This window comes from Parus major, chromosome 20 (assembly GCF_001522545.3).
Source record: "Parus major isolate Abel chromosome 20, Parus_major1.1, whole genome shotgun sequence".
NCBI classification, from domain to species: Eukaryota; Metazoa; Chordata; class Aves; order Passeriformes; family Paridae; genus Parus; species Parus major.
Window position 1 is genome coordinate 14,212,063 of NC_031788.1, and position 14,126 is coordinate 14,226,188.

Sequence of the window (14,126 nt, forward strand, 5' to 3'; positions counted from 1 at the left end):
ACACACACAGACACACACACACAGACACAGACACACAGACACAGACACAGACACACAGACAGACACACACACACAGACACAGACACACACACAGACACACACAGACACAGACACACACACACACAGACACACACACACAGACACAGACACACAGACACACACAGACACAGACACACACACAGACACACACACGTTCCCTGGCACTTGTGCTGTACCAGGAGATGAGCACCTTGATCACACAGTTGTGCAGATGCAAAACCAGGTGCAGATGGGAGAACAGTTGATGTTTGGAGACAAGGAGCTCTGGGGGTGAACATTAGACACACAGGCTGCTTTGGCTGCTGCTCAGGACAGAAATGGGCTTTCTCAGAGAGTCACTGTGGTCTTCTGCTCCATTACATTGGGTTGCTTAAATTATGCAAGTCATCTGAGCAAAGATAAGTCAAACTTCTCAGGAATGTCTTCTAAGTTCATTACATCAAATGCTGTTTTATATTGGAATGCTATTTCTGTAGGAGTCTTCAAAGCTCTAACCCCCTGATTTATGTGAACCCCCTGATTTATGGAGATCTTGATTTATGGCCATTAAAAAATGAGAAGAACAAAAACCAAGTAAGCACATGCTCTATCCACATCATCCACATGTTTGTGTGATTCTGCACTCCATGTACCCTGACAGGTTCCTGCACATACAAATCCAAGATAAAAGACTAAGGGCACTGTGCAGCTCTACATCTCACTTTATACAGTTGCAAAGGAAAACCAGAAAGTTAAATGCACAAGTGGACAAATATGACAGAAGTTGATGTATTTAATGGCATGGTTCTGCATTTGCTTGTGTTCATTTTCAGTTTAAGTCTCTGTAAGAAAAACCTAAATGATCAGATGTTTCATCACAAGCAATGACAGTCACATCTAGGAAGACTAAGGCACTGAACATGAAGAGAAGTTTACAAATGAAAAATTAGAAAGTGAAGAAATTCCTATAACATATGTCTTCCTCTTTTGCTTTCTGCTAATGACTTCTCTTGTTATTTGCCTGCCAGCCCAAGCATGCAAGCTCATGAGTTATAGCCCAGTATCTGTAATTATACTGTCCAAGGAGGTTTTCTCTATGAGTTGATTTACTTTACCGAGTCAATTAAAATAATGCTTATCTCCTGAGGTGTGGTGGTTCATAATTGTGTCCCAAATCTATAGACAGGAAATATTTTTGCCCTAGTTAGCATTCACTACAGAAATTTGCCTTGCCTTGCCTAGGCCCTTCATCCCACATCCCCCCAGCCCGTGCTTTATGCCAAGCCAAGGCACTGACTGGAGCAGGTTCAAGTCAGCCCTGTGGAAAACAGGGACCCCCAGCCCAGTCTCCAGTGGCAGCTCAGCACCAGCTGCCAGAAGTTACTGGGGCCATCACCTGTGCATTCCTTTTTCTACCAGCACCTGAGGTTTTGTACAGATCAGTGAAATGCAGGAGCTTTTTCACTCCTTTCCTCCTTCTCCAGCCCACAGTTTCAGGTACCTAGTCTCTCTGGCTCTGTCAGAAATAACCTCACCAGCTCTTCTTTACCACCTGAATGGACTTTCCTTTGATTGCTCTTATTTAGGTTGAACTAGGAATCATTTTATTTCTTTGTTGCACACCGTCCTCTAAACCACCTAGAAACCCACAATATCTGTTATTTGAGCACCCAGAGCAAGGTGATGTCTGCCTGACACCGAGCCAGGAGAAAGCCAACAATCCCAAGCTGTAATCAAACAAAAGCATCTGGCGAGGGAGTGCACACCCAAGTCAGGGCACTGAGTCCCAGCAGCTCCCCAAGCACTGGGACTCCACCTCCCAGCAGGGCAAAGATCAGCCATGGGCACTGATCTGTGCTACTTTTAATTCTTTCTTCAATTAACCCAGCAGAGTTTTCCCAGAGCTTAACTGGGCACACAGTGCTGGAGGTTGGGCTCAAAGCGCAGCACAGCCCCAGCCTGGGTTGTCCCTGCCCTCTCCGGGGAGGGTTTCTACTCCCATCTAACATCATCCTGTGGCACCGAAGCCAAAGAGGATCTTTAGGTATTTCAGTACAGATAAACATGAGAAAAGGGTCCGATTTTCAATATATTTTGATAATTTCAGAAGAGAAAGTAATAATATATATAATTTACAAGATATTTATAAAATATGAATTAGATTCTTCCATACAGCCTCCTGCTACTTACTTACCTTCCCTCCTACTTTCTGCAAGGAAATTGGGCTACTAAGAGATGCAACATCATTATTATTAAGCAAGCAAGAGCATTTAGAGGTAACTTTGCCCCAGAGTATCATTTTCAGTCATCCAGGCACAAGCTGAGACTAATGCATCACAGCAATGAAAGTTTGTGGTTTCTGGCTGGAAATACAAGTACTGAGCATTAACCTGAGTCTTGAAAAAAAAAAAAAGCAAATATGTGCAACTGCATCATTGAGCTTAATCCTTATAAAATAAAACAATTAACCCACATTGCTAATAGAATTATTTTAGATTTTTTTATCTTTTTTATCAGTATCTATACATCTATAAACATTTATTTATGTATCTATTTGTTTTATAGACACATATCTATAGATATGTATGTATATAGATATATAGATACATAAAAGATATCTAAATCTATAGAAAATAGATTTAGATTTAAAAAAATTATAATAGTTTACACTTTACTGTACCCGGTACCATTTTTCTAATTGGCAGATGGAGTTAGTAATAATTGAAGATAAAATTAATTGGTCTATGTGTTAACCCAAAATTACATAATGTAAAATGCTGTTTTCATGCCTTTATGATAATTAGTCTTAAAATGAACCACACAGTGATCAGTTTCTAGCATTGTCCAGAACAGTGGAGAGGCAAATGCTTGGGGACAGTGAGATGATCCAGGCATGAGAAAGTGTAAATTAAGAGCCATGAGGCTTGAATACAGCTATTGAATTATATACAAACTATCTGACCACTTCCCAAAGGTCTCATTGACCAGAACAATCCATGGCTTTCTCTATTTGTTTTTCACATCAGCTATTTTGGTTTCCAGTAACATTTTCAGGCAAACAAATGTTTCTGAGGCATTTCAGTATGGAGGAGAACGGCTGCATGGAAAAAGCAGACCACCAGCTGCTCCCCTGGGAATCCAGCAAAAAGGAACAGTTGATTTCTTATTAATGTAAATGAGCTCATTATCTGGGTTGCCTTCAGACTGAGTTCAGCAGTTCAGAGCCTCTATTCCAGGAAATACAGAATTTATGTAACAGAAATGAAGAGAAAGTGAAGGAAGGATTTCATAAGTGCCGACTTCCCGACTAAATACTTTTGCTATTCTGGTGTCGGGGTGGAGGGGTGGAACCTGAAATGGAATATGCTGGGCAATACCCTGAGCTGCAGGAAGATTTTATAGACACTGAGGTATTTCAAGAGGACTTCCAGGATATTAAGCACCCCATAATGTGTTGCAGTCTTATTAATATATGCCTACATCAGGTAAGGTTTGTGCAACTGATACTCTTGTAATTCCAGAATAAACTCACCAAACAGCATGTCTTGGACTTCTCTCTAGAGAGCAAAAAGCTTTAAGGCTGGGCAGTCCTTTCCACCAGGGTTGCATCTGTGAGTTTCTAGGCTGATTTGGTCATAACGTAACCATGAGGCCTGGGAATGCCTGAGCTCTGGTCCTGCACTTAGCTCTGAGCCTTTGTTCCTGAGCACCACTCAGAAAACACATTATCTGTTTTAAAAGAATGATTTATCAATGTTAGTCAGGGATCTGAGACCTATATGGTGTATTCAGAAAGGTAATTAAGAGTGTAACACCAGGTAGAAATATAACTTAATGGAAAAAAACAAAGTGAGAAAGAATGAGCAAAATTACATTAATTTTCCCATATCTCATGTTATTCAGAAATTATTTTTATTTCATTCCATAGTCCTTTTATGGAGAAGTAAACCAGAAATCTCTCACTTTTTCTTGCTCAATCCCTGTTCCTTGCCCTCCCATGGACAGTCAGTCCCAGCACCCCTGTGCAGTTCACCTGCAGAGCATCACCTGCACCAGTGCCAGGGCTGGGCAGGGCTGGGGGCACGGGGGCAGTGCCACAGCAGCACTGCAGAGCACAGCTCCAGCCTTTCTGGACCTCAGGGAAACTACAGCCTGCTGCATCCCTCTGTTGGCTCCCCCTCTGCACACAGAGAGCTGCCCATCAGCCTGGCCAGAACTGTCCCCCTCCCAGCCACTGTCACAGCTGAATTTCAGTCCAGCATCCCCATAGCACTCGCTGAGAGCTTGAAATGTTCTGTCTTTGGCCTTTTCACAGTCCCTGGCGTTCGAGAGCCAGTGCTTGGCCCCCTCCCTGTGAGGAGTGTTTCCCAGACAGCCCCATCCCTATGTGTGGCAAAAAATTGCAAACTCTGTCTCAGCAATGAGGGATTTTATAGCAGCTGAGGCTGAGAGGTGCCACTGCCCAAGTCCAGCCCATGGAATGCTCTCTGCTTCTGAAAATTAACTTCTGAATGGCCAAAACAGGATGCAAGTGACCCCCTTCAAGACTGATGCCAAGGTGAAGATGCCAGGAGGGGCTGGGGATATTCCCAGGGGTATACCCTGAGGAATATCTGGGATATTCCCCAGACTTCCAACTCTCAGGCTGCTGTTTTAACTATTAAACACTCTTCCAGGATGGGGAAGCTAAAAAACCTCTATTGGAATACTGAGTCCACACACTGGATATATTAAGTCTATCTCTCCTATTGTATTATCTCCCTCATTCACTCTCCCTTCAGAGAAGAATCTCCCAGAAGCTTTACCAAAGTTTTTTTTCATATCATTCTCTGCCTGAAACAAGAATTTTCTCCACCATGGGTGACAAAGCCTGGTATCTCTCTTTTCCTGGCTGTTACTTAAGGTATAAGATCCATATCCCCAACACAAACCATGCTGGGACTTCTAATTGGGTTTTCCTCCCACTGTAACTCCCTCTACCATCTGTTCCTCTTTTTCTCTCAGATGATACATCCCTCAGTCACTGAGCACTGCCATGGCAAGCCAACCCAACCCTGGAGACTCTGCCAGAGCAGCACCTTCCCTCTTCCCTGTGCCCCAGCCTCAGCTCTGGGTGGGAGGTGGGACTTCAAACCATCACCTGCCCCCCCGGGACAGGGAGGGGATCATGTGCTGATGGCTCACCACATTCCAGTCACATTCCTGGCTGCATTTTGCCTCCAGATTTGCTACAGGGTTTCTTTGAAGTGAAGGCAGAAACCCCAGTGCCTCTGAAGTCCAGAGCAAACCTGTTTTTAAGCAGCAGCAGCAGAGCTATTTAACCTCTGATACAACCGATTTTTCTGCTTAGTTGAAATCGCCCATCCCCAGCGCTAACCAAGGGCTCTGGAGCCTCTCTGCAGAGATAATTGGTAGCCCCAGGCTCCAATAGGATGCAGGAACTGCTTTCCACTGCTTCATCTGAGGAGAGAGTAATCTGTTGGAAACATGGCTACTTCTTCTGGCCTCTTTCCAGACCTCCAGTCATGTTAGAGTTGAGCTACAGCAAATGAAAATACATTAGAATTTTAAAATGGTACATAAGTGATTCCTGCTCATTGGGAAACTTGAGGCTAATGTTGCCTGCAGCTATTACTAGTGTTTTCAGAAATAATTCATTAGCTGCAAAAACCTTCTCTTATTTCTTGGGAAATGAAACAAAAAAATAGCTGTTTTACTTTCCTTGTTGATTCCTTCCCTTCCATCTCCTTCAGCGCTCTGCAGGCTGCAAAGTTGATACAGGAGATCTTAGAGACCATGGTGACACAGGTGAACTCTCAGCCAGATATCATAAGATGGTCCCTTTCACCAGTTCTCACACTTTATTCATGGCTTTCTGGGCAGGGTTCCTTGGCCTGCCTGACCCCACATGTCAGAGGTGGCCTCTGGCTGCCAGAGCCTGATCACCAGAGCCCCAGGTGAGGTACAAAAGGACTGGTTGGATCAGCCAGCCTCTCCCAGCAGAGACACACGGCCAGCACTAAGAATGGGGTGGCCCAGGGAGAGGGACTGCTTTCACCCCATAACTCTAACAGCTCCATTGGTCATGGGGTAAGGAACACACAGGAAGATTTCTTTTTTTTCCTCTGCACTTCAGTGCTTTTCATTTTGGTCCCACATGGACCCCACGTACAACTGAATGAGAGAGCAAGAGAGGAGAGTTTTGTAGATTTTCTCTCAAAGAAAATAAACCAGGGGTCAAAGTCAAGCTTCATGTGCCAAATATTTTGGTCAACCTCATAAAGTCAGAGAAATACAAAACTAAATTTCTTGTAGTTTCTGTAAGGCTCTGAAGAATTGAAGGCCTTTCTGAAAGTCTTGAAGAGTACCAAAAGCTCTGGACTAATTGCACCTGCCCTGGCTGCTCACTGCAGCCCTGGAGGAATGTTCTCCCTCGTTCTGCACAGAAGGGGCTCCGCTGTCCAAGCCACCTCTGGCCTGGAGAGAGGGAAGAGTCACACTGACGGTGTAAGAGTGGGAACTTCTGTCCAGCTGTCTCACTTGTACACATCTCAACTGTGCTGACAAATTTAAGGAACGCTCTTTTTGAATGGATGAGGAATTAAAACTTCAACATCTAAGCAAAACATGAAAAATATGTGAGTGATTTACTTGTTGTGTGGGATCACTCGGCCGGGCTGCTCGTGCACTGTGGATGCCGTTCGCAGACAGCCCCGCCGGCTGCTGCTCCAGGGGCTCTGCAGCCCCCCAGCCCCAGGGCAGCCCCCTGGCAGAGGCAGAGCCCTCTGCCCTTCCCTGGGGTGCCATCCTCAGGGGCTCCCAGCTGGGCTGCCTGTGCCCCCACCCCACGCTCCCATTCCCTCCACACGCAGCAGATGTGTCTGCTGACATCTGGAAGGGAACTCAGTTCTTCTTCTCAGTGCTTTGACACAGCAATTAGATTTGGTTCAATTTCTGGGACTTTATCATCTGTGCTAATAGCCAAAATTGCTTTCAAAGATAGACTACAATGTTTTGAATTTGGAGAGAGATTTGCTATCCCTTTTAATCACATTTTCTGTCTCTAATGAGACAATTACATGCATTTCAATAGCTCCCAGTCACCAGCTTTCCACTGTACGAGAGCATAGGAGAAAAAGGCATCCTTACCTTTTTTTATCCATCCCCTTTTCCTTCCTCTCCCACCCACTAAGTTCTTTGAGCAGTTCACAAGTGTGTCATGTATATTCACCTCAGTCCTGACAGAGATCCTAGAAACACTTAGACTGCCCAAAGCCACTCCTGGAGACACACACTATCCCAGCTCTTGCACCTGAGCACCCAACTCCCAGTTCAGTAATCTTCATAGGGCAGCACACGTGTAAAGAACAGCTGCACACCCCACTCACTCCTCTTTCTCAGCTCAGGTCACAGGTGCTGAAACTGAAGATTTTATCTGTAGTGTAGAGAGGATATGGTCTCAGAAGTAGGAGGAGCACAGGAGGTGCCTGCTGGACCAGCACCAGTCTGTCACTCCAGTGACCTTCTCACAAAGGTCAGTGACTTCAGCATTAGAAATGTTCCGGGAAATGAACTGGAAACTCAGGTTCCTGCTGTGTGGTACCTGGGCACTGACGGGCTGGGTCCTTCCAGCTAGAAATCCTTTCTGCTCTTGAAACCAGAGCCCTTTAATCTTAAGCAGCATCAAATGTTGTTGTTGTAAGATTGCATAGCTCTGCAGATAAATACTGCATTTAACATTCCTGTGTAATGAAGTAAAATACTCTAGTCAAGAATGGAAGTTTATTTAAGGCAATATAAAAATATTGCCATTAATCCAGGATTCTTGTACCCTACAGACCAGGGTGCTGGAGAACAGCCACTGTAAGCAGGAGAGATTTAAAGGCCTCCCCATGTGCAGGCTGTCATGGGGTCACAGGGCAGCTTACACAACCAGTGATGACACACAGGTACATGTACCTGTACTGTGATATCCACAGCCCCATGGACTGGTGCCAGCAGAGCACAGAGCAGAAAAAGCAGGAGGAAGGGTGAGAAGTTGACCAAGATTAAGCTTGAGACTAGGAGCAAGCAGTGAGTGAGTCAGAAGCTCTTGGGATGCTAGCCCAGCCCTGTGCCCCTCTTGCCCCACACACCACAGGTAAGATGCACATTCCTGTAGCTACAAACATCACCCATACTTGGGATTTCTCAGCTGAGATTCCTTCAGGATTGGTACACCTGGTTTGTGATGCCAAGAGATCAGGGAACAAAGAGCTGGGACTCCTGGAAACAATGAATTTCCAGCCTACCTGGAAATTTCAAATTTCAACTGATTTTCAAACAAAAATAATTTCTTTTACATTCCTTTTTTTTCCTTACAGCTTCCAGAAAATCAGTCTGAAAAGCTTTGCTAAGGTTCAGACTTGTCCAGCTGCAGCCCTGACACAAACACAAACCATGTGAGACTCTCGACTTGGGCTCTTCAGCGGGTTGGAAAAGGATCTGGATTTTTTTGCTTGACTTTTCATCATTAAAAGTTGAGATCCTCAGCTGGAGAGCAGGAGGAACTGTAGAAACATCAGTTGAGCTTAATTTTGCTTTTGCATAAATCCGACTCACTGGTGCTTTGGCTTTATTTTCTCTTCTTTCAGGCGGGTGCCTGGCAGGTGGAGCTGCCTGTGCTGCATTATCAGAGCCCAGCAGGATGATTTACAGAGGATGGGGACTCAGCTCCTGGCTTTGCTGGGGGGATGTTCTCCTGTTGATAACCAGTGCTGAAAGGTTTTCAGCGTTGTCATGGGAACAGCTGCCATCCTCGGAGAACTGCCTTTCCTCCGTGCGAGCCTGCCTTGCTTGTTTACAGTACAAAGCCACTTTCAGGAGTATTCTACCTTGGCTTTCCAAGAGTTTCACTTTTTCCAAAACTCAGGTAATAGAAATTATGGAGAGCATAATGATGAATGGTGATAAAATTCCTAAAAGGAAACAGGATGTGTCAACACCATGATATGATTTTCATTTGCAGGGAAAGTGATCTGACAACTTCACTACCTTCTTGTACTCAAAAGGCTCACTCTTGCTCCCTCACACACATACTTCCCCCAGGAATTTACCAACAGGATCTGTTTGTACAGTCGCACAAGGCATGGAGGTGAAGCCAGCACACTGCTCAGCCCTTTTTAGGATGTGCTGATGCAGAAACAGTTGCAATGTCTTGTGTCATCAAGTGACAGCCTGTGCAGAAACGCAGCTTCTGTGAGGGCCCCTTGGGGGCTGAATCTTTCATACTCCTGCATCTCCAGGCTACAGTGACAGAAGAAAAGGCCTGGCAGTCCTACATGCCACCAATAGTAGCTCTTGGTAAGACCTTACGTTATCAGCTCTCAGGGATGAGGCAGCAGCAAAGAAAACCCAAGTGGAAGACTTAAAATTTTTAAAAACTACTACACAAAACCTGCATCCTTCATAGTTTCAGTACTCAGTTCTGAAAGAATGTGGTAAAAGCAGGGTTTCCCATGATCAAGTTTGGGTAGATTTTGAAAATGACAGCTTTCCCAACAGCTGCTTTCATTCTGCTCCTGAATTAACCACCTGCCTCTTTAGAAGCTGGTAGCTCAATTAAGGGGCTTCTCCAGAAGAACACTTTCCAGTGACAAAATGTGACTCTCACTACAGACCACCAAGAAACGAAATTGGCTTTTAGCTTGACAGAGATCCTCACTGCAGAAACCATAATGAAGTGCTCCAGTGATTTATTCCCAACCCATCTCTGGGGATCACACCCCTGCACTCACACACCAGCAAGGCTCCTGAGCAGGCCACAAGCTAGTGACAGGTTATGTTACACAGTGAAGTACAAGACCTTTTGTTTTTTCCTTAAAATCTTCCTCCTCTGGGATGATATCAACCCCTGTGTGTCTTTAACTCACATAATTAGCTTGTAACACATAATGAGAAGCATAGCCTTGCTCTCAAATCCCGACTGCCCCGGCCAAAGGCAGCAGGTGCTCATGGCCCCACACACACCTCAGCATCTGCAGCACCAATCCACAGTGCCACTTGATGTCTCCCTGCAAGACCTTCAGCATGGTCAATAGAGGGGCTTGTGATCCAATTCCAGACAGGAGATGGAGCTGAGCATTAAAACTCTCTGCTGGAGCCAGCCCCAGCCACTCACCTGGGTGTGACAAATGGAATGAATGTGATCTCACCCTGCAGTGAGTTCCTGTCTGGAGCAAATCAGGTTAAGAAGCTATAGCACCACCCAGATTAATCAAACAGATAGACATATCTCCAGTCTCCTTTATTTTCATTTATAGAATAGTATGAATACTAGTAAGCAGAATATAAGGAAAATATTTCAAAACATTCCCAGTAAAAAACACAAGGGTGTAGTCCACCTGGCATAGCTGAGCTGACTTCCTATTTAGAGCCCCAGGACTTGCATTGCATTTTGGGCCAACTCAGAGATGTTCCTTGAGGCTGAAGTCCAAGGGCCAGCTTGTCCCTATTCTCACAGATTTGACAAGCACATTTCTAAGTTCTATCATTACCTCAGCAGCACAAGATCAACCCTCTGTAAGACTGAGGGACAAATGAAATTATGAGACCAGGGAGGATGAAAATAGAGGGAATAGATGCACAAGCAGGAATATCCACAAAGTGCTGTTGCCACAAAAAGAAGGCACATGCATTAATTTATTTTGCATTGCTTCTTCTTCACTGAGACTTTAAAGAAGTAATTAAATCTTACTTCTTACGGCCTTTTTTGTTTGATTTGTTATTTGGTAAATTCTCATTCCTTTCCAGAAAGGAGGAATTTCAAGAAGTCATCAAGGTCAGACAAGATTCTCTCAAGGAAAAAAGAAAGCACTTCCTAGCCAGCATGATTTCCTTAGAAATCAAGGAGAACACACACACAGAGGGGATTCCAGGTACCCCTGTACAGTCAGCAACCTCTGGAAGGCAGTGAAAGCAAAGCCTCTGACATGACATGGAGAAGTCCTTGCTTTGGCTGGGACCCCTTGCTTTGACCCCTGCTGCTGCTGCTGCACACTGGGGCTTGCTGGGACTGCCAAGTCAGATGAACAAGAAGCTGTGAACAGAAGGGCAGGAACAAGTGTCCAGCTGGCGAATTCTCCTCCAGGTTCCCTTGCATCGATGGTTCCCCACCGCCTGCCAGTGCAACAACTGATTCCTGAAATGCAGTCATGACAGGGAGAAGGTGAGAGAAAATGAGCTGCACCTCCACTGCAGGGCAGTCACCACGAGGTACAATAGGGCTTAAATCACCCAGTAAATCCCATTTAGTCTGATAGCATCCGCTTTTAGTCCATGGGCCCAATTCTCTACCACTGTAAAGCAGCAGTAGCCACAGTGAGGCCCACAGGCTGTACTAGAATGAAGTAAAACCTAACAGTGACAGGAACAGATGCTTTTCTGTAGCACTGTGCCCCTTCCCAGATTTTATCGTTCAGTGGTTTAAGGGAATTCCTCACATTGGTAGCTCCCAGCCCTGACCTCTGGAGAAGCACAGCTACCACAACTGGATCAGCTCTTATCCAATGCAGAGAGCTGCCCACAGATAGCCCAAAGACCCCTAATTTCTCCAGAGAGCTGTATGCAGTGCACAGTGATCCTGAAACAAGTGGATCAAGGGAGAAGAATAACACATTCAACATGAAAACAAAAGCTAAAACTCTTACTGCTGGCTGCCAGCGCCATCCCCGTAGCAGCGCTGCCTCGGGGGCTGCAGGGCTGGGTGCTGGCACTCCACACACACTCTGTGGCCCTCCTTGAGGTAGCGGCTCCAGCCGCTGTGAGAGTGCTGCCTGTGCAGGCAGCCTGGCGTCAGCGCCACGAGCTGGAACTCCACGCAGTACCTGCAACCCAACAACTGCCGGGTCAGCTCAAAAACCAGGGTAGGCCTGCACAGGGCTGCCAGAGCCACACTCATCTGCAAGACCACAGATCACTAATTAAGAAAAAACAAACCAAAAAATCCCCCCATCCAAGGTCATTAAGAGCAGAACATGTGGTGTACCTGCATTTTGACAAGGTTAAATAGGGAATAAACTACTCTGCTGATGCTTTCAGCTATCGTATAAAAAAATACCAGGTATGACTGGCATTTGTTTTTACCAATAGGGACACAGACTGATCAAGCATTTGACTAATCTAATTCCAAATCTGGTACCCACTTGCTGAGCCACACTTCCTCTACTGTCTCCCCTCAGTTAATTAGATTTTGTAGAGCGGGTTGTGACAGGAGCTAAGATCTAGTCTGTAAAGGTTTTCCTTGGGATGATCTCCCTCCTGCAACCAGAGAGACTCTGTGGAGTATGGCTGAGTCCCTGAGATGAGCATCCAACTTACCCTGCCCTTTCACTCCCATCAGCTGCAGCTCTTTTCTTCCTCGCTTTTCCAAACCCTCCCTTAGTTATTAATGCCGGGACTGTGTATACCAAAGAGAAAAGGTACAGAGTGTCAGTGGCAATGCTGCTCTAAGGCTCATTATGTCTGCAAAACAGAAAAGATGGACTTTTAACATCATAGGTTTTATCTTTAGCAGAGACAAGAACAATTCTAACTTTGTATTTTCATATTATCTATCACTATATATATATATATATATTATTCATATTATATATTATAATATGTATATATAATATATATAATACTATATTTTATTCATATTATCTATCACTATATATATATATATATATAAAATCATTCCACTGGGAAGAGAATCTGTACAGCTGCCAGATTTTACTGAACAGAGTAAGCCTACTTATAGGAATACCCAAAGACAGAAGGGGAGGTGATATTCCCTTAATACCAGTTCTCAACAGGTTTGAAGTCACTTGCAGCTGACATCCAGACAGACAGACAGATTTTGACCCCAAAATACCAACCCAAATGACAAGCAATTCTTCTAGAAGAATCAGTAGAGACATTCCACAAAAACTTGAATTGAACAAACTAAACCCAGGCTTTTTCTACGGAAACTATCTGGAGGTCTCCCTTGCCTGACCTCTGCTCAGAAAAGGCATATCTCAGCATGGAGAGGTATCACTCCTTTGTGACGTTTTGCAGATAAGCCATTAAATAAACAAACAAACAAATAAACAAACAAACAAATGAAATGGAAACGGAAATGGAAAAAAACTGTTTGACACCCACTTACGGAAGTTTTGAACAGACATAAATCTGCCAATCTCACCAAAATTTCCAGAGATTTGAGCTTGTACAAATGAGAGCACATCAGAGCTGCAGACCTGTAACATCTCTCCCTTTTGAGACACAGTGGATCATAGCAAATGGCAGGCACCACTTCCAACACTGTCCTGGGAAGGACGCGTCTAAGCTCCAGTGTGAAAGAGCCCAGTTCTCATCAGCCCAGGCAGGCCCGCGGCAAACATACTGGTGTCTAAAAGCAATTCTTCAAACAGAGATAAAAAAAGCTCTGCTGACCCAAACCAGTCCTTCCCACGACTACCCAGACACTTTTCAGTGAGCTTACTCAGGGACTGTTGGCACTCTGTTCCTTGCCGAGTCCAGTACTCTACACAGCCAGCCCTCTCCTCCAGAGCAGGGCATGCTTCTGCCCCGTTCCTGGGCTCCTGGATGATGTGCCTCGTCCTGACACGGTAAGTCGTCTTGCAAGGCTCTGCACAGCCACTCCAGGCACTCCACTGAGATACAACACAGGGGATGACTGGAGGAAGAGCAACAACCGGGGATGTGGAAGGTTACAGCCAGTGAAATGCCTGTTCCAGAAAGAACACTTTTTGACATAGCTCACTGCAACCCTCCTTATTTCAGACTTGTCCCACGGTCGTCTTGGGCATTCTCGGCACTTCTTCTCCAGGCTCCTCCACTTGCCCACGAGCCCCGCAGAGCCCGGCGGTGCCCAGGCTCGCGGCCGGAGCCCGAGGGCGAGCGAGGGCCGGTGGGGCCGGCTGCGGCCGCGGCCCCGGTCGCTCACCTGGGCAGGCCTGGGCGTAGTCGTGGCAGCAGTCGAGGGTGCGAGCGCACTCCTGGTCGCAGTAGCAGGGCCCTGTGGAGCCGTCGGGCCGCCGGCCGGCGCTCAGGCAGGCGGGGTCGCGGCCGGGGCAGCACAGCCC

The 14,126-nt window shown here is 45.7% G+C and overlaps 1 protein-coding gene across 1 annotated transcript; it reads right to left on the minus strand.

The window, feature by feature from the left end:
• Nucleotides 1-7,786: 7,786 nt before the first annotated feature.
• On the minus strand, nucleotides 7,787-14,120 carry LOC107213418 (somatomedin-B and thrombospondin type-1 domain-containing protein-like; the record flags this gene model as incomplete). The annotated part of the gene is made up of 5 exons (XM_015647840.3): nucleotides 7,787-11,197; nucleotides 11,706-11,882; nucleotides 12,376-12,454; nucleotides 13,523-13,717; nucleotides 13,988-14,120. Coding segments are annotated over 5 exons (702 nt in total), but the record flags the coding sequence as incomplete, so codon positions are not given.
• Nucleotides 14,121-14,126: the final 6 nt, after the last annotated feature.